Source organism: Bactrocera dorsalis, chromosome 5 (genome assembly GCF_023373825.1).
Source record: "Bactrocera dorsalis isolate Fly_Bdor chromosome 5, ASM2337382v1, whole genome shotgun sequence".
NCBI classification, from domain to species: Eukaryota; Metazoa; Arthropoda; class Insecta; order Diptera; family Tephritidae; genus Bactrocera; species Bactrocera dorsalis.
Window position 1 is genome coordinate 33,647,126 of NC_064307.1, and position 23,651 is coordinate 33,670,776.

A 23,651-nucleotide genomic window follows, 5' to 3' on the forward strand; every position below is an offset into this window, starting at 1 on the left:
TAGGTGAGGTTAGGTCGTGGGGTTCGGCCAAAATCGAAGAATCTCACTTGGTCCTTTGTGTTGTCCATAAATTCCTAAAGGTTGATCACCAGAACCTCAACGATCTTAGAATTGTTGTATGCTTATCACAAAATTATAAATGCGATTAATATGTATCCCTCAACTCCGCTATGTTCGCCAGAGGTGTGTATATGGAAATATTTCAGTCTCAGGCTGACAAAAGCTGGTCAATAGAGAAGGAAGTGACATGATATTTCCACCTCGACTTCCAACATACAGCTTTGGCAAAGAGCGCCCAATAGAATATTTATCCTTTTCGTATGTAAACCATTGAACAGTGACCAGTCAGTCCTATAATCGTGGAGACTCGCACTAGTTCTGATTGTTGACCCGACTCGACTCCAAGCAACGAGCTCAAAGTGAATGCGCACCTTTCTGAAGGAAGCTGGATCACAGAAGCAGAACATCTACTGTTGCCTTGATGGCAGCCCGCTTGAAAGGCGCTACGGTAAGCTGGTAGTCTGAAAGTAGTGTTGATGGAGGGCAACACCTACTTCCCTTAACTTCGATATATCCTAGATAAAGCTGTACCTGTGTGCTGTAGCTGTGTATGCGCCGAGAAAGTACTGTCAGGAGAAGGTGCAGTGAACTAGGTTCAGTTTGCCTCTGCCCAGGTCCACTCATATACCACTGGTGGAAGAATAGAGCCTCCCAACGAGGGGAGAGTAATTTCGGGGATTTCGTACATTTTAGTAAATAAAAATAGTTCAATGTTACTTGAAATTTCCTTTTATTTGAAATTTTAATTTTCTCTCTGTCCACTCGTTAACCACATTTAGATAACCTTGGATAATAGATCGTAAACGATGCTCAGGAATTTTCTTTTCACTTTCAGTTCTTTTTTTGTTGATTCCTTCTTCTCGTTCCTTAAGTTCTTTTAAAACACCTTGAAAATTTCTGGTCAAATGAAAAAGTCTTCCACACAAATCGATTTGCGATCCTTCTCAGGGTATAAAAGTCCTTCGTTCAAGACCTTGCAAGTTATATCTGAAAGATTCGTGCAAATTTTCATAAAGTTCGGTTGAGTGGTTCACAGAAATCTTAACAACCGACTTTGAAAGCATAGTTTCGTGAAAAACGAGTTTAAAGTTGAGTAAAGTGACTATATAGCGGACCTCGAGTATTCAACTTTTCAAGGTTGTATCTCCAATTTGAACATTTAGGACAAAAAAATATGGAGTTTTCTGAAACCGTGAAAGCCATATCTTAAAGGTCGATTGGCAGTTGCGTAAATCAAGACTTGGAAAAAAGTGAAAGATCGAATTTACAACTAGAAATAAAAAGTGAAAAATTTTAGCTATTTTGTCGAATGGGCTAAGTAAAGTAGATTCTATAGATTTCATAGTTTTTCAGCTCAACCAAAAAACCATTTCCGGTATAGGGCATGCTTCACATCACTTCTGACACTGCGATTAATACATAGTTCGGTTTATTTTTTATAAACTTGTTGTCGCCGAGAAACCAGCAAAATTTTACACTGATGGAATAATACCACTGCCGAAAAAATTGCAAAAAGTGGTCGACCAAAATGCTATTTTCGTTCATTAAAGTTAATTATGAATATAAAAAAAAATATAAAAAAATAGGTGGAAGTTTGAAAAAAATTTTTTGACTACCCAATATGATTGAATTTATAGACAATAATTATAATTAAATAAATTTGATAAAAGTTTGCTCGAAGTTGAGTTTTTTGAAATTATATTTTTTTTATATATTCACATTTTCACAGGTTTAATCAATGCAGTGTTTCACTTGAAAATAGAAATTTATTTTTGTAATTATAATATGTACTCAAAAGTTAACTCTTAATAAAAATGGATTTAAGACAGTTTATCTTTCATAAAATGATTTTCCGACAATTTTTTAATCACTGTAATCTTGACAATAAGTAACTGAGCTAGATCCAAGGAAATTTTAAACCAACATTTCATAGAGGGAACTCACATAAATTCATTTGCACAGTTGCATATTTGTATACAGTTATATGACAATATTTTCATATGCAATAAATGCTTGGGACTTTCACATACGTAATTGTGGCTTGCGGCAGCAAAGAAGCAATCATATGACGGTAAACACCAATATATTGGCAAATATGGAATATTACGATAATACAACTTCATATTTATATTATATGTATGTCACTCGCATATTCAATATATTGCAACTATAACGGAACGTGACAAATACTGTGAAAGCTGTGTTGCCTAGGGCTGCGATCAAGCTAAATATGCAATAAACGTCAGTTAGCTCAAATGGACTCATAACCAGTCAATTCATTTGCTTAAAACACGTATGAGAGTATGGAGTTCCTTACAAGGAAAATGAAATAATTGCCGTTAACTTGAGGCGACTATATGAATGAGTGGACAAAAGCGCTTGCATTCTTCTGCTTCAATTATTTGCGTACGTTCATTAATAGAAATCACAATCAACGGCAACACAGCAGTTTACTTAAAGTTTTGCGGAAAGGATAATATTTGTTTGCAAATAGCTGGGACCCAAAGCATAGCGACGAGCTTCTTATAGTTATGCACTTCCATGCTAACCGCACATCAATTTCATGGCTTTCCTGTGGCTAACGCATAACAAACACATATTGTGTTACGAATAATTACGCATATACCGGTTATGCCACCGGACATGTAACTCAATGTACAATAGTTGGGTAACGCATATGTATTTATAGATTGACGTTCATGTGGAAATGCGAATGACAGCCGGTTGTCCTTGGGTAGTGTCGTCTACCATAACGAAGCTTATCGTCGTCTGAATTCCATTGTGAGAGTTGAATTTAGCTGCGGGTTACTCATACGCAGCGGCTATCCGTGGGTAAGACAAAAGAGAGTTGTCATTCTGGACCTTTTATGTGCGCACATATCGCTTTTCTCGTCTTTATGATTGACTTTGGGTGAGACACTTTGACAGATTTCATTGCTTGTTCGGTTTACTCATCGGAAGATGACTTTGTGTGTGTGTGTGTATTAATAATCAGTTGCTTGAGGATGCCTTGCTTTTAAGGTTAAAATGCAGTATAATTTAAACTAAAATATTTCACTTAATCGCCTAATATTGACGATTAATTACAGCACAGTTTAATATTGTTTTTAGGAACTCTTTTCAATTAAATAAGGATAACTGCAGTTCAGATAATAATGTTAGTATTTATAAAGGAAGTGCTATTGATCATAATACTATCATTTGTAAGTTAAACTTTTTATTGAAAGCATTTGATAATTAAATTTGTTTGCATGTGATATTAGGGTGGGTAGAAGAACGAATTTTGCTTATCGCTTTACAATTTCTTACAATCAGATGGAAAAATTCACAATTCGCTTCCGACTACTTGAAAAAATACTTTGTTTCATATGGTTTGTGGGATATTGAATGCTGTAAGAAAGGTCTTTTACGACTTTTTCGTAAACCAAATCGTTTAAAAGACATTAATCGTTAAATATTAAATTGTTTAAAGATTTTTTTTCTTTATTCACTACTCTACAAAAATTTGGAAACATTACCAGGTATGAGACACTTAGTAAACAGCATCAAAATATACTTATATTTATATTGCTCGAATTTCAAGCCAAATAAAGCAAATTTATTCTGAAGAAGCCGAAACGCTGCATTTTAGAGCTTAGAGAGCACAAGAAACTATTAGATTGTTCAAATGCAATTCTATGACAAATATTTTTGCCTATTATATATCATATAGTGAATTAGGATTCACACCATCATAGCATAATTATAGTATATAAGTTTCTAAAAATTAAAAATATTCCTATATTTCAACGAACGAAAGTCTGGTCATTTCATCCTCTTCAGGTGCATAATGTTTGTAAATGGTCTAGGGAAAGTTTTCCCCCGATTTCATCCATATTACATACGTTACGTTATTAGAAAAACACGCTCCATCAACTTTATTAAAATGACTCACTCATTTGACGCCATATATATATATAAAATCAGTTTGAAGTTCGAAAATCTGTCCATTATGTATACGGGGATTAAGGGAATTATTGATTCGACATATCAATAATCAATTTTTGACATACAGGCACAAATGAAAAGGATTACCTCCGCATTTTCATATCTCACAGATTGACCGAAATTTTTGATAAAAATTTCGCAATTGGAACTTTGATATATTCGGTATGTGGGGTCTTGCATAGTTTAGGTTCGATTTGGACAGAAGTTTGTCATAATATGGCCTACTTTAAACGCTCTATTCGGACAAAGTTTTAGCACGATAGATTTGTTGGTGATTGATTTGCATTCTGGAGAGTGAATGAATCAGCTGGAATATAAAATTGGTTTATACACAAAGTAAGCTTGGTTATAGTCCGATGTTGTTTGTTTTTAGAATGGAACATATGAATGTCAATAAAGCATTATATACCAAATTTGGGCGATATCGGTCGGATATGGCTTTCCACTAAAGTGTGGACAGTGCCCGCCCATCTTCCATTTTTTACCACGGCTACAATGAAGGTGTAAAATTTAATACCTCTATAGTTTATTTAGTCATTTTAAAGGAACAGTTATACGGGGTGTGGGCGGGGTTAAGGTGCTTCAGTGAATTTTTCTTAGCGAATTTTCGCCTTAGATGGCCCACTTTTTTTTAATTTTCAGTCCCCTTTAGTGCTTTGTGTAATTTATAGATTTTTGTTTGATGGCGTTTTGTGGCAGTGACAGTGGCCTGTTTACGCCCAGCGACGAACTACTCCTCACCTTTTTACCAAGGAATACATAGCAAAGAGCTTCCTGAAGATATTTTAGAAGGTTCGAGACTTTTGCAACCAAATATTTTATAAGTCAAGTTATTACATTTCCAAATATATACTTATTATTTTTGTTGAAAATCCAACTTTGATTTAAAATATTATCTTTCAAGTTATCAATGTTGTCAATGTTTCTAAGTAAGTTTGACATTACTGCTGGTATATGCTCCTCTTTTCCTTTCCTCTATTCAAGCAAGATCGGAGATTTACATAGCCAGCGTCACTCTTTTTGAGAGCATAAGTCTTGTTTAGAAACCAGCAACCTTATGTTTAATTTCCATCAATTTCGACTATTGCATTACTCAAACACGGATACCAAAATTATATAATTTATCACAAAAGTAAGCCAAACTAATAAAACTTTGCAACACTGGTCTGCGTCAACAAAGTCGTGCAATGCATTCTTTGAAATTTAATCCGTTCTAAATTTATACGCGTAACATACATGAACTAAACTAGAGTGCATTGCTTGCTGAAAACACTCCAAAGGATAACACGAAATACTACCCACTCATCAAGTTTGGAAGAAAAAAATTTTCGAGCTCAAGAGTGCAAGTCAAAAATAAAATTATAAAACCAGAAAAAAAAAATAAAGTAGCACCGACGCGTTTCTTGACGTAGATGAAATGGTGAAAGTTGGCGCGTTCTTCAACATGTCGAAAACCCGCTTCAATCGTCAGCTACCCCGCACACCCGCCGTTCGACTCGAATAAGTCGAGCCACATTATGGCTTAGCCAATATAAAATATATGCCCACTTCTAGCCTCGTTTGTTCGCAAATGAGCGCAATATAAATTTTATTCTAACAATTTCCAAATTTACAACTCTTCACACCGCCTTTAGCCGCGACGTCCTTGATGTTGCGGGTGTGTCGGCGAAAGTCATTCGCGCTTAAATGGCAGCGCCGAAAACTTCATAAATGCAAAAGTTATAAAATTTCAGCAGTTTTTCATATTTCTTGGCAGCGTTGGTGAACGGTTTGATGAAACCGCGGATGTACTTGCAGGTGCTAGGTTGTGTGTGACATTACCCAGCAGAAGGTTCGACTGGTTTGCGATGGTTTACAGAATTTGAACATGTGTCTAAAAACTATACTTTTATACTGTGACCAGGATAAGGAAGTTTGTCACGATGTTTGCAACACACAAAAGAAAACGTTGAAGACTCTGTATATAAATGATGAGCGATAGCTATGTCAGTCTATCAGTCTGTATATACAGGCGGACTATTCCCCCCAGTTTGGAGATATCGTCATGAAATTTCGCACACGTCCTTTTCTCATTAAGAAACTGCTCATTTTTTTGGATTCTATAGCTGCCAGATAAACTGAATGATCAGAATCAAGTACTTGTAAAAAATAAACGTTTTTATTTGACATGATATTTGATATCCTCACGAAATTTCGCATGGAATATTATTCAAAGACAACCCATAATATTTGAGTAAGTTTTTCAGATCGAATGCGACAGAATACAGTTGCCATATAAACCAACTGATAAAAATCGGGTTTTTCTATGGAATTTATTTTTATTTATAGAGGGTATAGCTTCGTTTCAACCGAAGTTAACTTTTTTCTTGCTTTCATTTACTTTATAACAGTGCGTTAAATTACATAATACCTTCCACTGGTCCTGCTATCCAATTCTGTGCTGGGTAATCGCAGTGTATTTTAGGAGTGTTTTGGCATCCGCAACGCCTCTTAGTTGGTGAGTTGAAGAGGGCGCTAACAAGAAAGTTATAGCGCTAAGTGGCAATTTATAAGTATGTGTGCAGTATACATACTTATAAAAAAAAAACAAATATAAAACAATGATAGCAAAAACAACAACAAGGACGAACAAAAAGTTTTGAAAATAAAACATTTTTCAATTACTTGCTTACCCTTAAATATTTATGTGTTCATATGTGTATGTATATAGAGATTCTTGATTGGTGACTTTTTTGCAGTAAACATTTTCATATTTCAAATAATTTCCATTCAAAATTAAACGGATTTTAAAAGCAATTTAATGCTCACAAAAAAACAAAAACAAGTTGACTAATGCGATTGATTTTCGTTCCAGTAAATATGTTGTGAAGTTAGTAGATAGTATTAGTGATAACCATGTTTCGAGTCCCTGCGGAGTCGATCAGCCTCAACCCATTAGGGGATTTTTTATCATGGAGGTGGAATTTTCCGACCGTTGGCCATAGGCGCAAATCAGTGATATGTTGAAGAACTTCGCTTTGATGCGGATTGTGGCTAGACGTTCATCCAACGGGGAGAATGCCAGAACGGAGTATCTTTCCCACGAATTCCACACCGAAGCTGCGCTCCTTTATGTGGCCACTGTAGTAAATGCCACAAGAACCTACTCGTTTTAGTTCTGGTCCCGTCCATCGCACTTTTTATAATTTAATTTAGATCGGCCTGTTTATATGACAACTATATGATACAATGCTCCGACTCCGATTTGATAAATATGTTCGGGAATTATAATAACGCTTTTGAAAAAGTTCTTTCTAAATTACGTGAAGATATATTGTCAAATAAAAAAGATTTCCATACAAGCACGTAGATTTGGTCGTTTAGTTTGTATGACAGCAAGTATGCTATAGAAGTCCGATCTGGAAGATTTCTTCAGATTTTGCAGCCTTGCCAAATTTTGTGAAGAAACCTCGTCAAATAAAAGTCTTTCATATCTATATATCTTAATTTTGATAAAGGAGTTGGTATGACATCTACATACTGCAGGGGTCCAACAAATAGCAGCTTTCTCGAGAGAAAAGTACGTGTTCACAATTTCAATAGATACCTCAAGGATAATTTCGTATATATGTATGTATGTAGAAAGACACATGGACTTGGCTAAAACCACCCCACAGCTTCAACGAGTCCGGAGCTTTTTCATTTTCCATGTAATGCTGGGCAACAAAAATAATGAAGTCTATCAGCTGCTCGGGCGAAAAAAAAGTATTATTTAAATAAAGAGGAAGACGTCTGAGCATATAGATATGTATGATATAGTTTTTAGGGTCTCAAAATCTCAGCTTGTATACTCCTTAAATATCTGTATATACTTGTTAAATCAATTTGACTTCTAAAATCATTATCCTTTAACTTATTCCACTGTTTAACGAGAATTAAATGAAGAAAAGTTTTCAACAAAAAAACCGCAAAACATTGAATTGGCTACTTAATTGATAAGGTTCCCGAATATTTAATTTACCTCCTAAGCTTTTACCTACTCAAAAAAAAAAACCTTTTGTGGCTTAAAACCAAAAACCGTTTAAGTAAACAACATAAACCGCATATGGCTGGTATATATGGAGCTGAGAGTAAGGAGAATGCAAATAAAAATTAAGTACCACAACAAAAGGCGCTAAAAGTAAACAAACGGAAAACAAATGATACAAATTTCAAAGGGTTAGAAGTTATACACGGGCGCAACTTTAAGCACGAAAACTCATTTTCAAACGAGAGAGCGGGAGAACCATTTAGAGTGCCGGCAGGAAAACTAACGCTGATTTTACCAAAGGAAATTTAAGTACTACAATGAGGCTATATTATTATATAAAAGACTGGATTGTGTTATAATCCATTTCTAATATTAAAATCGGATTTTGTTAAATCAAATCGACATGAAGTTCTTAAGCACGAAATCTCTTGTTAAATGCTTATATTTTAACTGTTCCAAGAGATGGGTCCAGCAGGGTGAGTATTCCAGTGAAATACCCCGTTGAATATACATACATCTACTTTAAAATTTTTATTACATTTTAAGCGGTTTTCAGCTAAACACAGTGTTGGTAACGCCCCCTCTTTGTTGTGGAGCAACGACAGTTTATTGCTTACGAAATATCAATGAAAACAAAGAGAGCACATAAAAATATCAAACCGTAAAAAAGCACGAAGCTGAACAGATTTGACATGCGTAAGAAAAAAAGTTGAAAAGTGCTGGAGACAAAAGCGCCAACAAAACAAATAACGCGAAGCCTGTCAAAAAAGTACCAAAAAGGAAGCGCAAACTTTGCGTTGTCAACCGTAACAGCAGTTGCACCACTGAGAGAAAGGAATAGCTAAAGCAGCGGCAAAACAGAGTATATCTACATACACATGTGCATATATGCATGTATGTCAGCATATGGAAGGAAAAGCGTTTAATGTAGAAAGGATTTATTTTCGAATTAAAATAAGTAGACAAAGTTAAAAGATGCGGCTTTCAATGAGTCGGCAGTGAAAGAAAAATAAAACAAAGAGGCTGAGAAGTAAAGTAGCTAAAAACAAGTCAGCGTGCACAGTTTGAGGCGCCAACAATTATTTACTTCCCTCATATCATGCAAACGTATGTACATTCGCGAATTATACAAAATAAACACACACAGGCACATGATGCCCCCTATACACCCATGCATAAAGGATTTAATAGGAATACAAAAGAGTTTTATGTTTTCTTTTATTAGCTACTTTGTCTGACTTTTCCCTAAAGTCTCAAGAGCGCTTAAAATTCACTTCAGAAGGATTTGTTGAACGATCAAAATTAAGTTCTTGTATGAACAACTTTTTTATTTGACAAGATATCGTTATGAAATTCGGAGTAGATTATTGTCCAAGGCAACTCTACAATATCCGAAGAAATTTCCCAGATCGGCCCAGTATAAGATATAGCTGCCACATAAACTGAACAATCAAAATAAAGTTCTTGTATGAAAAACTTTTTTAATTGATGAGATATCGTTATGAAAAGCGAAGGAGATTATTATCGAAAGCAACTCTACAGTATCCTAAAAAAATTTCCAGATCGGCTTAGTATAAGACATATGTATCTGCCATACAAACAGAACGTTCAAAATTAACTTCTTGTACGAAAAACTTTTTTATTTGACGAGATATCGTTATGAAATTCGAGGTAGATTATTGTCCTAGGCAACTCTACAATATCCGAAAAAATTGTCCAGATTGGCATAGTATAAGGTATTGCTACCATATAAACTGCACAATCAAAATTAACTTCTTGTATGGAAAACTTTTTTATTTGACGAGATATCGTTATGAAATTCGGCGTAGATTATTGTCCGAGGTAACTCTATAATATCCGAAAAAATTTCCCAGATCGGCCTAGTATAAGTCATAGCTGCCATACAAACAGAACGAACAAAATCAAGTGCTTTCCTTAATATATTGTCCTCTTCGTTGAAAATGAATTCTGATACTTCTTGATGTAATTCATACCTAAAGCCCTTATCAGTATTATATCTACATATGTATGTATATAAATGCATATAAAATATTTACATCTCAAAATACATACGAGAAAATAAAAGTGGCTCCCTAAACTCATATGTACCCATCATAGCACCAAAACTTTTATAATGCCATTAAAATGTCAAATGAGTTTTGGAAAATGATTTATAATCCATTCAAGTATCCTGCTCAATGCGACACCCATATCATAACAGAACAAGCTCAACGATTTCATGCGTCCAACCGTTCTAGTGTGTACTTTCCAGCCTGTATGTATTATTTGTGTGTGTTGTTTGCATGCAACCCTTCGTTTATTAAAAATTTATAGTAGCAATCAAAATTATGCTGGTTAACAATAAAATTTCGCATAATAACCATTAAAATGTCAAAAACATAACAAGCTGCAGAAGCAACAACAACAAACTACAAAAAGATGGATATATTATATATAAATATTATACAATAATAAATGGTTTGTTGTGGCAGTTGTTGTTTTTTTTCAGCATATCTATAGACTTGCATAAGTGTGGTCACAGGACGACCAGCAACTGAAATAGGAACAGTCAGTCAGACAGAATCCATAACTGTCAACAAAATATGATGGAAAATAATTTGTGCTAAAAGCAGTATACCGCGAGAGTTTTGTTGTGAATGCATGTAAACGATTACGTACATACATACATATGTGGTTACGTTGATTGGTTAAATTGCGGATGTGTGTAGGTGTATATTGTTTCAGAAACAAAATTGTTTGTTTGTTCCTCCTGGACAAACCGTCAACGCTAAGTTTTACGTGGAATTCCTCAAGAGACTCAAGCGAAGGGTCAATCGGGTCCGACAAGGCAACCGATTGGAAGTTGCACCACGACAACGCCCCGGCTCACGCCGCCTTTCTTGTGAACTGCTACCTAACCAAGGCCGGCATCCTAACGCTTCCGCAGCCGCCTTATAACCCAGATGTGACCCCCCGGACTTTTTATGTTTGCTTGATTTGAGAGATTTAAACATTTTGAGATGACAGAGGGGATCCAAGCAGCATGCACCTCGGCACTCGAAGCTTTTCCGAAGCCTTCCGTGATGCCTTCAATGCTTGGAAATCGCGCTGGCAGCATTGCATCGACGGAGAAGGATCCTACTTAGACAATTTTTAAAGAAATGAAACGATTGGTTCAATAATTTCTGTTCAACTCAAATCAACTCAGTCCAATTACTTTACGGCAAAATCCTGTGCATATAAAATTCAAAACTGTAGCCTCACAGTAATATTATTTATTTAACTACTATAATACAAATTTTAGGGGGTATTCTAGCAGAGAAACAAAAAACAACCAATTTTTTTTTATTTTCAAAGTCGACCAGAACTAATCGAACGAAACTGTTCATTCTCAAACCCGTCTTTGTCAATACTCACTTCAAAAATTACCTAAAATTCAAGCCTTTGTACTAGAAACCCCTTTTAGACTACAGTTTTGAGTAAAATGGATTTAAACTTCGAAAAATGGTAAATTACTTGCAAAGTTTAGGAAGATTAGGATCCTGTTTCTTACTTTTCTTTTAATAGAATGAGTTCATAGAATTCCAGTTGAAAAAGTTAGCAATAGCCGCCAAAATGTTAGTACACTGTGCCCAAAAAATAAGGTGACATTTGAATTTAAACTGCACGCGTCGAAGGATTTAGAGAATTATTTTTTTTTTTTTAGGTTGGTAGTACTGTCAGTCACATTTATGTCAAATTTCATGTCAAAACATTTATTAGTGTTTGAGATACGTGTCGTTTTGTGAGCTGCTAAAAGTGAGTTTTTCGTTTTTTGCGATGACGAAATTTGTTGAGCAAAGAATTTGCATTAAATTTTGTTTACGGAATCAATTTTCTGCCGCGGATACGTTGAGGATGGTGCAGAAAGCCTTTGGTGATGAGGCTATGTCGAAAAAAATGTTTACAAATGGTATAGTGAGTTCCAAGCTGGCCGTGAACGTGTCGAAGACGAAGAGCGTCCAGGACGACCATCAACTTCAACCGACGAAGCTCACGTTCAACAAATCAAAGATTTGGTGTTGAAAAACCGTCGATTAACAATTAGACACCATGCTGATGAAGTTGGTATATCGAAAGGCTCAGCCAATACCATTTTGAAGGATGCTTTGGGCCTTAAGCGCGTCAAATCTCGACTGGTACCGAAAACATTGAATTTTTTGGAAAGAAGGCGTCGCGTTGAAGTGTGTGAAACGATGCTTTCCGACTACCAGGGCGTCATGAAATGCATTATAACTGGCGATGAGACTTGGATCTATGCTTACGACCCCGAAATCGCCGATCAATATCGTGCGAATATTGTGCCAAAAGAGAGCCGAGACCAAAAAAATCGCGCCAATGTCGTTCAAAAATCAATGTCTTGTTGACTGTTTTCTTCGATTATCGTGGTGCTGTGCATTATGAATTCTTGCCAACCGGTCAAACAGTCAACAAGGAATATTATTTGAACGTTATGAGTCGTTTGCGTAACGCTATCCGCCTAAAATGGCCGGAATTGTGGAAAGACAATTCTTGGTTTTTACACCATGATAATTGTCCATCCCATACTGCCCTCGTAATTCGTGATCATTTCGCCAAAAACTCAACCCATATCGTTCCGCAACCACCGTATTCACCTGATCTGGCGCCGTGCGACTTCTGGCTGTTCACCAAGCTCAAAAGACCGCTCCGGGGATACCGTTTTTATACGATAGAGGAGATTCAAGCCGCAGCGAAGACGGTACTGAAGGCCTTCCCGGAAAGTGACTACAACCAGTGTTTTGAAGATTGGAAAATCCGTTGGCATAAGTGCATTGCATCGGGAAGGGATTACTTTGAAGGAGGTGAAATTGATTTGGAAGAATAAATAAAGAATTTTCAAAATAAATACAATGTCACCTTATTTTTGGGCACATTTTCAATAAAGCCTGTAAAGGAGGAGTTTGATCTTTGTTTTTTACTCCCAATTTATTAACAATTTGCTAAAGTTGCGTTGGTTTTGTGGACTCTATTTTACTTTTATAAACACTCAGCACAAAAGGAGGAAAATATTAGAAATATATCATCTTTAACAAATTTTATTGCTAGATTTCAGTTTATGTATCCACAATGTACTCTTATACTCAAATCAAATTGATTGATTTGATAGATTAATGAAAGTATTTTTAAAAGATACATCACAAACTGTTAGTATTTGAAGTTCAATAAAAACATTTGTAGAGCCTTACAAACACGCTACTAAAGCCAAACACATATTTATAACATTTGTACTCATCTAGATTGATTACGGCATTAAATTTAAGATGGTAAAGAGGAGTAATTTAAAGATAAGGTATAACCACACATAAATACATATTTTATACCAAACTGCTGATCTATTAAACTCTAGAATGCCTTTAGAGCTTCTCAATAAGCCTACATACTCGAGGCTAACGAAAATGTACTTACACTAACACATATGTACACTACCACCAACTCAGATAGCAATTTATGTGCGTTACGTAGGCTTATGCAGGTCCTCGCATCAATAGGTTGCATTCTGCTATGCCAGTTCGGCTGGAAAATGAGTAATTTGCAATGTTTTAGTAATCAAGTAGCAAAACGGTAAGCAGCCAACTTTGAGACAGTTTCTCAAATTCCATTACACTGCGCGTATCTTGCGCACAATACGAGTGTCTGCGTTGCATACATATGTATAAGAGTATATGAGTACAACAAATTGTGTGTGTGTGTGTGTGTGTGTGTGTGAATGCCGCCAAGACAGTCAGCCCGCCATTCAGTCAGGCAGTTGTCTGGCTGTGAGGAGATTGTTATTGTTGTGGCGGCACAAAGATGAGTGAATGATAACAGCTACAGCGACAGCGGCAAGGATGCCGACATGGCTGGCTGTGCAGCGTTTCATTTGTCCTTATTATGACAAGGCATTACATGCCACATGCCGTTGCACACAAGGTTCCAACCATTCACACACACATACACACATATATAATAATACATATAAATATGAGTAGAGCAGCTAACATTAAAGCGTAGAAAGCGACTTAACAACACATTAAATTTACTGACATTTCATTACAGTCTGCGCCTGAGCGATTGCGCATGTGTGCGGCATGTAGATGTTTGTGTTTGTGTGCGTGTATGTGGAATTGTCTGCTAATATTTTCATTTCCGTTGTTTTATGGCGTTCATGCCGCTCATTTACTGTGACGCTATGGCTGTGCAATTGCCGCTTGCCCCAGTTATATGGCGGGGACAGGAAGCGCACACACAGAAACAGACGCGTTTACCCCCATCATTCAAATCCTGCACTCAAGTGCGCATAATGTTGAATAGTAAGTGAATTGTTGCTGGATTGTTTGCATAATATGGCAATTTATATTATGACATCCTTATTATTATCTCAAGTCTACTCAACGCGCTCGCTGTGCTGCGGGGGGCACAAGTATACGTAAACAAATTTACTACAAGTACGTATGCAAAGTAGCATGAATAAAAGTTACGGACGGCTGAGAGCGCCATATATCTTCAGCAGCTCCTTTGTTAGTGTCACACACACAAATGCATGCACACTCATATTTCTCTTCATGCTTTTCGTTTTATGTAATTCCATAATTTTCTTTATGCTTTTTTTCTGTCAACTTCCTTGACCATTGTCACTCTTACGTCAAGGTCTTTGAAAGTTTTTACGCTTACCAGTCGTTTTTGTTGCAGCATTATGTACAAGAATTTAAGCTGCTCATTGTTTCATTATAGGAGAAGAGTGTCACAGCAGCGTCTTGCTCGAGTGTATGTTGAGCTAATAGCCCATTTGTGCACTATTCTGGCTTCCTTTGCCATGAGCAGACAATGAACATTTCAACTTATTTTAATTTATCAGTTCAAAGAAATCTGAAATATACTAACTATAGAGTATAATGACGCTAATTAAGATACCCAATTTTACCACATTTGCATATAAAATTTATCAGCAGTGTAAGGCAAAGAAATTTCGCAAAGAATGCAGGAGGAAAAATTTAATTTCCATAAATTTTAGATTTAAATTTAAAAGAAGTTTTATTTTCAAAATAACGATATATGAGGAGTGGGTGTGATTTTCAACCGATATTACACTGTTGAGCAAATTTGGTCGATTTAACTTAAACGGTTCGAGAGATATTAAATCTATTAATAGTCGTGGACAAACAACAGATTTCCCTCCCTCATGATATTCGTTGTACCACATAACGGTTTTATATTATATACTCGTATTATTGTGGAATTTGGTTATGTTAATTTAAAAGTTTTCGTTTAATGGGCTTTTGCGAGCGATACAACCTTTCGATTACGCCCATCTGCAATGCCAACCGCACTTGGGGGGCCTAGGAACTATGGTGGCAAGTATTATCAACATATCTCAACTTTTACCAGGAAGGACGAACATACAGTCTGTCAAAATTCGATTCGTCTCGTCATAGTAATAATTTGCAGTCTGTCAAGTAAGAGTCGACTTTACCGACAGTTAATGAAAGATTTCGCTAGGTAGAGGGAAGCTTTGTCCTTGATGCATTGTCAACAAAGATTCAGTTGTCGTTGATCTTTTGAAAGAGAATTACGTTAAACGCCATGAGTGCTAAGTACGAGTACGCATCGCGCTACGAGGCTGTGTTCCTTTGCATCCACCCGAAAGGTCCCAAAATGTCACAATCAGCGGCTGCTAAATATATGAAAAAGTCGAAGGCATTTGTACAGAAGTGGATACAGCGATATGTAGTGTCCAAAAATGTCGATGATTTACCAGAACGTGGTTCGATAGCAAAGATGAACAAAAAATATGAAAAAAGAATAGTGAATCTCTTTCGCGGAACCCTGATTTAATACTGCCGCAAGGACAAGCAAAATTAATGGCAAAAGGTTTAGATATATCCTACGAAACTATCCGAACCCTTCTTCATACTCATGATGTGAAATGACGCAACACAATGAAGAAGCCTCTGTTGACTGAAAGATTTGTGAGAAAGGAACTCGCTTGGGCGCATGAGAATATTGAGATAGGGGATGGTAATCATTAAAATATATCATGTCACTCAAAATCCTCCTTTTTATTCGTACGGTGTTAAGGCCAGAGTTGCTTAAAAGTATCAAAGCCAATCAAATTAAAGTAACTGGGAAGTCTGTCACCATTTTTCGTTTATAGTAGAGAAAAATATAGAAAAATGGCAGCTACAGGTACTTATAGCTAATTTCCAACGTATTTTACGAGTTTTAGATACGAGAACGAGTACATGGAAATTTTAAAGACAATATTAGCTTTAGCTTCCTTGAGTAGGTGTGTATTTACTAGGATAGCAAAGCGGCTATAATAGCTTTGAGCTCGCTTGCCGTGTGCTAATAACTTTCAAGGAGAGCATGACCTCATTAGCACGAGCTTCAAACATTTTCCATATTAGACATGTCTGAGTGCACGAACACAGCGGAATCGCCGGAAAGTGCCAACCCAATGAGCTTGCCAGAGAGGGCACCTTTAACCCCGTTTCATCCGATAGGATGCGAGTCGGTTGTCCGATATCTTCTTGAGTTACAGCGCTGGACCTGGGAATCTCCCATGAGCTTGGCATGCGCTGGTGAAAAACCAGAACATGCGCGATTGCGAGATCCTTCTGAACCAAAGTGAACCGTAAGAGATCCTCCGACCGAATTAAAAGTAGCAAAGTCAATTTCGCAGCTATTGTAGGTTATGACGACACTACATAATAAGTATACAGTCGGTGCGACTAAATATTTTAGTGGAAAGTTTTTACCAAAAATTTATAAATTTAGAAAGACAAATCAAGTGACATCATCTTGTCACTTTCTCCTCCATTGTCCGGCTTTTACCAGACTGACGTTAAGTTACTCGGTAGACACATCTTTAAAGAACCTAGCAAAGTAGCTGAGATTGATATTAACTGCTTTAATAAATGTAATAAGCTCAATCAAAGCTAAGATCAATGGCGTGATATATCAGGATCTGATGATCCTCTTTTCGGAGTGTAACACATAGGACGAATATCTGACTAAGCCATATCAATAAATTGATGTGAATACCCAAAAAGCATTTTTCTTAATAACTGTACAACTATCAAATCTAACAACCGCAGCTAACAAAACATACACCTTTCAAGTGATAATTCATTTGAATGAAGTGATAAGATAATATACAATTAAAGTACATATTTTGTTTTGCGCGGAAAATCATTTCAATCAGACTTAAGCAGTTGAGTTGAGGTAATGTTGCGCATTTGAATCCCTCAATGTTAATCCATAATTTAGAAGCATCACATGTGAATATCACCTTACCCAGCAATCAAGTAATCATATGCTCATACATATTGTATAAACATCATCATGTATACATGTGTATCTCCCCACTGCACCGTCAAGTGCAATCCAATTACTCGATTATTATTAAAGTTTGTACGAAAATATAAAAGTGTGCAAAGTTGTCGGGAATTTCTAAGGGCAGCAGGTTATTAATATGCAACTCATGTTGCCGACTAGCGTACAAATAATGTGGGAACTCGCACAAGTAACCGATAATTCCCTTAAGTATGCCGTAATAAAACACAAACATATAACAAATAACGAAAAGTTGCACAACCAAATCCGCTGCTCAAAACAGACAAGTAGTCGCATTAGTCGGCGAATTTGTTTTCGTGCTACTTTTTGTGGCAATGCCAACGGGATATTATAAGTACACTCATGCCGCCGCTACATTAATGCTACGCTGCTTTATGGCATCGACAATTTAATTTATTGCACTTCATCATACCAACGAAAAGTTACAATGACAACGGAAATGGAATTGAAAAAAAGAGTAAAAGAAGTTAACCTCCGTAATACCGAATAGAAAAGTTTCCATTCATGAACTTGAGTTTGTATGCCAGCTATCGGCTGTGGTGCTCAGATCTGAACAATTTTTTCGGAGATTGTACCGTTACCACTAGAAAATAGTTCGTGTACAATTTCGTGAAAATATCTTGTTATATATAAAGAAGTTTTCCATTTCAGAAATTGATTTTGATTGGTCAGTTTGTATGGCAGCTATATGGTAAAGTGTTTCAATGTCGGTTGTTTCCACAATTTAGCAGTTTCTTGATGAGAAAAGCAAGTGTACAGAATTTCAGATCTTTATCTTAAAAACTGAGGAAACTATCCTGAACAAGTCCGAATACACAGACGAACGTGGCTAAATCGACTCAAGCTCGTCACTCAGATCAGTTATACGAGGGCTGCTATATATATTTCTGGCCTGGGCAACACTAAGTGTTGCCAGGTGCAATCTGACATTTCCATTGGAAAGTTTGACATTTTTTAACATAACATCACTCAGAACGTTTTGCCATTTAATCGTGAATTGTTTTATTTACAGGGAATTAAAAAATTCATCTCGGCCAAAAAATGGAATTAACTCGTGAACATTTTCGTGCGATCATTTTTCACAACTTTCGACGTGGATTATCACGACAAGAGTGCATCGATGAACTAAAATCTTTGTATGGCTATGAAGCACCATCCTATAGCACTGTGAAAAACTGGTACAACGAATTCAATCGTGGCCGACGCTCGCTCAAAGACGAATTCCGTGAAGGTCGTCCAAAAACAGCCGTTGTGCCAGAAAACATCGATGCCGTACGTGAACTGATAATGCAAGACCGTCATGTAACATACCTTCAGATAGAGGCATGCCTATGCATTTCTCCCACCAGCATACATTCGATATTGCATGAACACCTGGCCGTAAAAAAGGTTTGTTCTCGTTGGATCCCGCACAATTTGACAATCGCTAAAAAAAATACGATCGTGGTGCTTCAAAAGACGTTTATAAGATCGTCACAGGTGACGAATCATGGGTCTATGCGTATGAGCCCGAAACAAAACAGCATTCGACCGTGTGGGTCTTCCAAGACGAGCCAAATCCAACGAAAGTTGTTCGTGGAGGAAGCATTTAGAAGCAAATGGTCGCCTGTTTCTTCGGCAAAACTGGTCATGTGGCGACTATTCCGCTTGAGCAACGTAGGACGGTCAATTCTGAGTGGTACACCACCATTTGTTTGCCTGAAGTTTTCGGAGAAATTCGAAAAACGAACAAAAGAAGACGAATCATTGTGCACCATAACAATGCGAGCTCTCACACATCGGCTCAAACCAGCGCCTTTTTGACCGGCCAAAACGTCGAATTAATGGGTCATCCGCCGTACAGCTCTGACTTGGCACCCAATGACTTCTTTTTATTCCCACACATCAAGAAAATAATGCGTGGCCAACGATTTTCGTCGCCAGAAGATGCTGTTGAAGCATTCAAAAACCATGTTTTGGAGGTGTCTCAATCGGAGTGGAAAAATGCTTCGAAAATTGGTTTGAGCGCATGCAAAAAAGTATAAATCTTGATGGAGAATATTTTCAAAAACAGTAAAACCATTTTCGTTGATAAATATTCCTATTTTCATTATTAGGCCAGAAATATATATAGCAGCCCTCGTAGATATATTGAGAAAAAAATATTATTATTTAAATTTCTTTGCTGAACTGTTTCATTTCAGCTAGTTACATATTCAACTTGTTGTCGGAAACCAGTTTATTTCACATAGATATCACACAAATTCTTTTCGGTATTCACTAAACCTACTCATGCCAAAATAATCCAACTTCCTGCAATTCAACGATTTCCTGCAGGGTAGCCCAATCATTGGAGTAAATAAATGATTTCACTGAAACAATGGCAACGCGAAAGTCAACGGTAAAATGTGCGCGCACCCAAGGAAATTATTAATGAGACGCACAAGAACCACATATTTATTTATTTATGCTCATTCCAATTTTAGGGTTTTCCTTTTTTGCTTTCACTTTTTTGATAAATTACTCCAATTCGAAAAACAAAAGTTTGCCAAATCGTGTCAGCCGGCAGACAGTTGGAAATGGAGCTGCGCCCGCAAATGTTGCATGCTACTTAAGCGACGAACACACGCAGTCGTGAGATGGTGCCGCATGATTTTTGTGCGTGTAAAGTTTGACCTACATTTTATACAAAAAACTTCGTGAAATTATTTGTGGCAAAGTAAGCAACGAATCGATTCAAGGGTTGCATATCGAGTATCCCCAAGTACATATTTAAGTACATATATATATATACAAGTATAACGAGGCAGACACGCGCAACATAAGGATTAAAAGCTACTCTTCGGGGGGATGCGTTGCATATGTTCGCGAGGCTTGTATGCCTGAGTGTGTGCGCGTTTGTGTGCAGCTGTGCCTGGCGGAAGTTATAATTAGTTCCGGTTTTAACAGTTATTTTCCTCTAGCTTTTGCAGCTATTCATGAATTATGAGCACACTTGAGAATATAAAAAATTCACTGCTTGTATGTGTGTGTGTGTATGTGTAATACATGAAATTAGTTTGTAAAGATTACAGATGAGATTAAATAGTAAGGATTAGCTGTGGCAGGCAAGCGACAGCAAGCGAGTGTGCAGCAAATGAGGGTGCACATTAAATGGTGTGGGAAGCAGAGAGATAAAACGGTAATGCACGATTTCGAACAGGAAAACCTAATTATTACATAAGTAGCTGCGCTTCTTTCAGAACTCAAAAGGGACAAACTGAAGCATGTCGGAGTCGCAGTAATTAATTTATGCTAAAAGCAATTCTCAGAATATTCAATTGTAGGCATTTGAGTTAAATGTCGCCCGATTAAAGTGGCTAATTATAGCACTTGAGAAATTTATTTTTTTATTTTATTTTATTTAACACTGAACAATTCATATTTATATATTTATTCATGTTTTTTTTTGCTGAATGTGATATTGTTGTAAAGCGGATATTGAGCTCGAAGCATACGGAAAAAGTCGTACTAGCTTGGTCTATATCAAAAATTATATAATTTTAGTAATTTTCCACTTTTCTTACCTCCATATCTGCAGTTAGACTTGTCGGCTGGTATATTTCCATTTGGTTCCAGACGATCCAGATATTCTTCGGAATTATAACCATTGTATGGAACTTTATTACCGTGATTATGTCCATGCCCCCCACGATGGTGATGATGATGGTGGTGGTGATGATGATGATGTTGTGAATCTTCGCCATCCTCGCGTGATATCGCTGCAGAAATGAAAAAAATAAAGCATAATTTGTTAGCAATTATTTTTGATATTAGGAACAAGTATGAAAGAGCTAAGTTCGAATATTTCATACTATTGCAACTTGCCAGCATCGAAGTTGAGCAAATAGCTTCAAGTGTAGGCAAAACTTTACCTAAAATTGTAGCGAAAGAGTTCAGCATTCATTGTTCTACGAAATCGTGAATGGATTACGATAAATTTTTTTTATCTTATTGACATATGTATATTATAGGTTAGAGACAAAATTAGTTTTATTTATAAATTTTACTACTCCTCAGCGAAAATTATATTGGGTTGTCAAAAAAGTTTTGCGGTATTTTTATTGAATCAATTCGTCTGGCACCCATACATCGAGCTTCTTAGTGACTCCAAGCTTCTTCAAATGGTTTATAACGGTTTGATGACTACTATGCCGGTCTCTTTTGACCAATTCAGCGATTTTATCGCAATTTTCGACGACAGGCCTTCCGGAGCGTGGCGCATCTTCGACCACCTCTACACCAGAACGAAAACGTTGAAACCATCGTTGTGCGGTGGAAATGAAAACTGTATCGGGTCTATAAACTGCACAAATTTTATTGGCGGCTTGAGATGCATTTTTGCTTTTATCGTAGTAGTACTGTAAAATATGCCGTATTTTCTCTTTATTTTGCTCCATGTTTGCGACGCTATAACTCACGAACGACTTAAAAGAAACGACAATCAATCAAACACGTGTTAGCGCGTGAAATGAGCTTTCCAAAAAGGTATAGCATGACTCGATGCGACGAATAAAACTAGAACAATATTTTCAACTAATTTTATAAAAATATAAAACACACATTGAATGATATATTCATCAAAAGGTTTGCTAGAATAACAAAAATTATTCTAACAGGTTACTTGTAAAATTGCTACTGGAATTAAATTCATATCATTTTTAGTTGACCCTAACCTTCAAAAATCGCGTTTATAAATTTCACAGCTGTCGAATCATTCATTAGCTTGCGAATTATATGATTTTGACTGAAACAACTTTTGTTTTAGTGAAAAAAAATTGATAAAAAAAAGAATTTCGTTTTTTTTAAAGATCATTGTTTTTTGAAGGAAAAAAAAAATACAGTTGAAGCAAAAACTTGGCTTGTTGATGAGTTTCAGGTTAACGATTTGATGACTCGGAGCAGTGTTTTGAAATATTCAAACGAAATAAACCAGAGTTTTTGCGTCATTATATGACAGTGAATATGGCTTTCTCATTTCACTCTGAAATCCAATCGGCATTCATCCGTGTGGACTGCACACGATGAGCTCGCATGAAAGCGTGGCAAAATGCAACGGTCGACTGGCAAGATTTTGGCGCCTGTATTTTGAGATGCGCATGAAATAATTTTTATTGATTACCGTGAAAAGGAGGGATCATCAACAGCGACTATTACATAGCGGCATTGGAACGTTTGAAAAAGGAAATCGCACAAAAATGGCCACATTTGAAGTAAAAAAATGCTGTTTCACCAAGCCAATGCTATGTGTCACGCTTCCAGAAAAACGAAGGCAGGAAATCGAAATGGACTTTGAATTACTTCTTCCACATCCACCGTATTCTCAAGATCTGGCCCCCAGCGATTATTTTCTGTTCTCAGGGGTGAAATTTTCGTCGTATGAAGAGGTGATCGCCGAAACGGAACCTATTTTGAAGCAAAGCACAATTAGTACTACAAAAATGGTATCGAAAAGCTGATGGGTCGCTAAACCAGTGTAACACCCTTGAAAGGAAATATTTTAAATAAAAAAAAAAAACGAATTGTGTTTTACTGTGGTAGGCGGAGAATTTTCAAATGAACTGTTATGTAGTATACAAGGTCTGTCGCAAAAGAAACAGGACTGTTAAAAAAAACAACAAACAAAAATTAATATTTTTCAAAAGTTATATATTTTTATTCAAAGTAGTTTCCTTGTGCTTCGATACAGCGTTTAGCCCGGCCAATTAGCATTTCAAATGAGTGTTTAAGGTCATTTTTCGGAATGCTCTTGAGGATATCGGTCGTCGCCTTTTGGATAGCTGAAATGTCCTGAAACCAGTGTCCCTTCATGGGCAAATGAAGTTTTCCAAATAGGTAAAAGTCACAGGGTGCCAGATCAGGTGAGTAGGGTGAGTGATTAATGGTTAATATGGAGTTTTTTGTCAAAAAATCAGTGACAAGCGTCGACCGATGACACGGCGCATTATCGTGCAACAGGTGCCAGGACCCTGCCTCACGGCATTGCGGTCGAGCACGACGAATGCGTGACAAAAGACGCTTCATAACACCAAGGTAAAACACAGCATTAATCATTTAGCCAGGTGGGACGAACTCTCGGTGTACAATACCCTCGGAATCGTAAAAACAAATCAGCATTGTCTTTATTTTTGACTTCTGAAGACGACTTGTCTCGACTCGTCACAGAGGTCCTCACGACCTTCTT

At 36.7% G+C, this 23,651-nt stretch overlaps 1 protein-coding gene across 3 annotated transcripts in view; it reads right to left on the reverse strand.

The window, feature by feature from the left end:
* Positions 1-23,651, reverse strand: part of LOC105227140 (cyclin-dependent kinase 14) — a 335,072-nt gene that overhangs the window by 78,246 nt on the left and 233,175 nt on the right. For all 3 annotated transcript variants that reach the window (XR_003845847.2, XM_011206351.4, XM_011206350.4), the window contains exon 3: positions 20,995-21,189. Coding sequence is in view for 2 of the 3 variants with exons in the window: in XM_011206351.4 (XP_011204653.1) it covers positions 20,995-21,189 (195 nt within the window). In the remaining variant the exon portion in view is untranslated. The remainder of the gene's footprint in view (positions 1-20,994; positions 21,190-23,651) is intronic.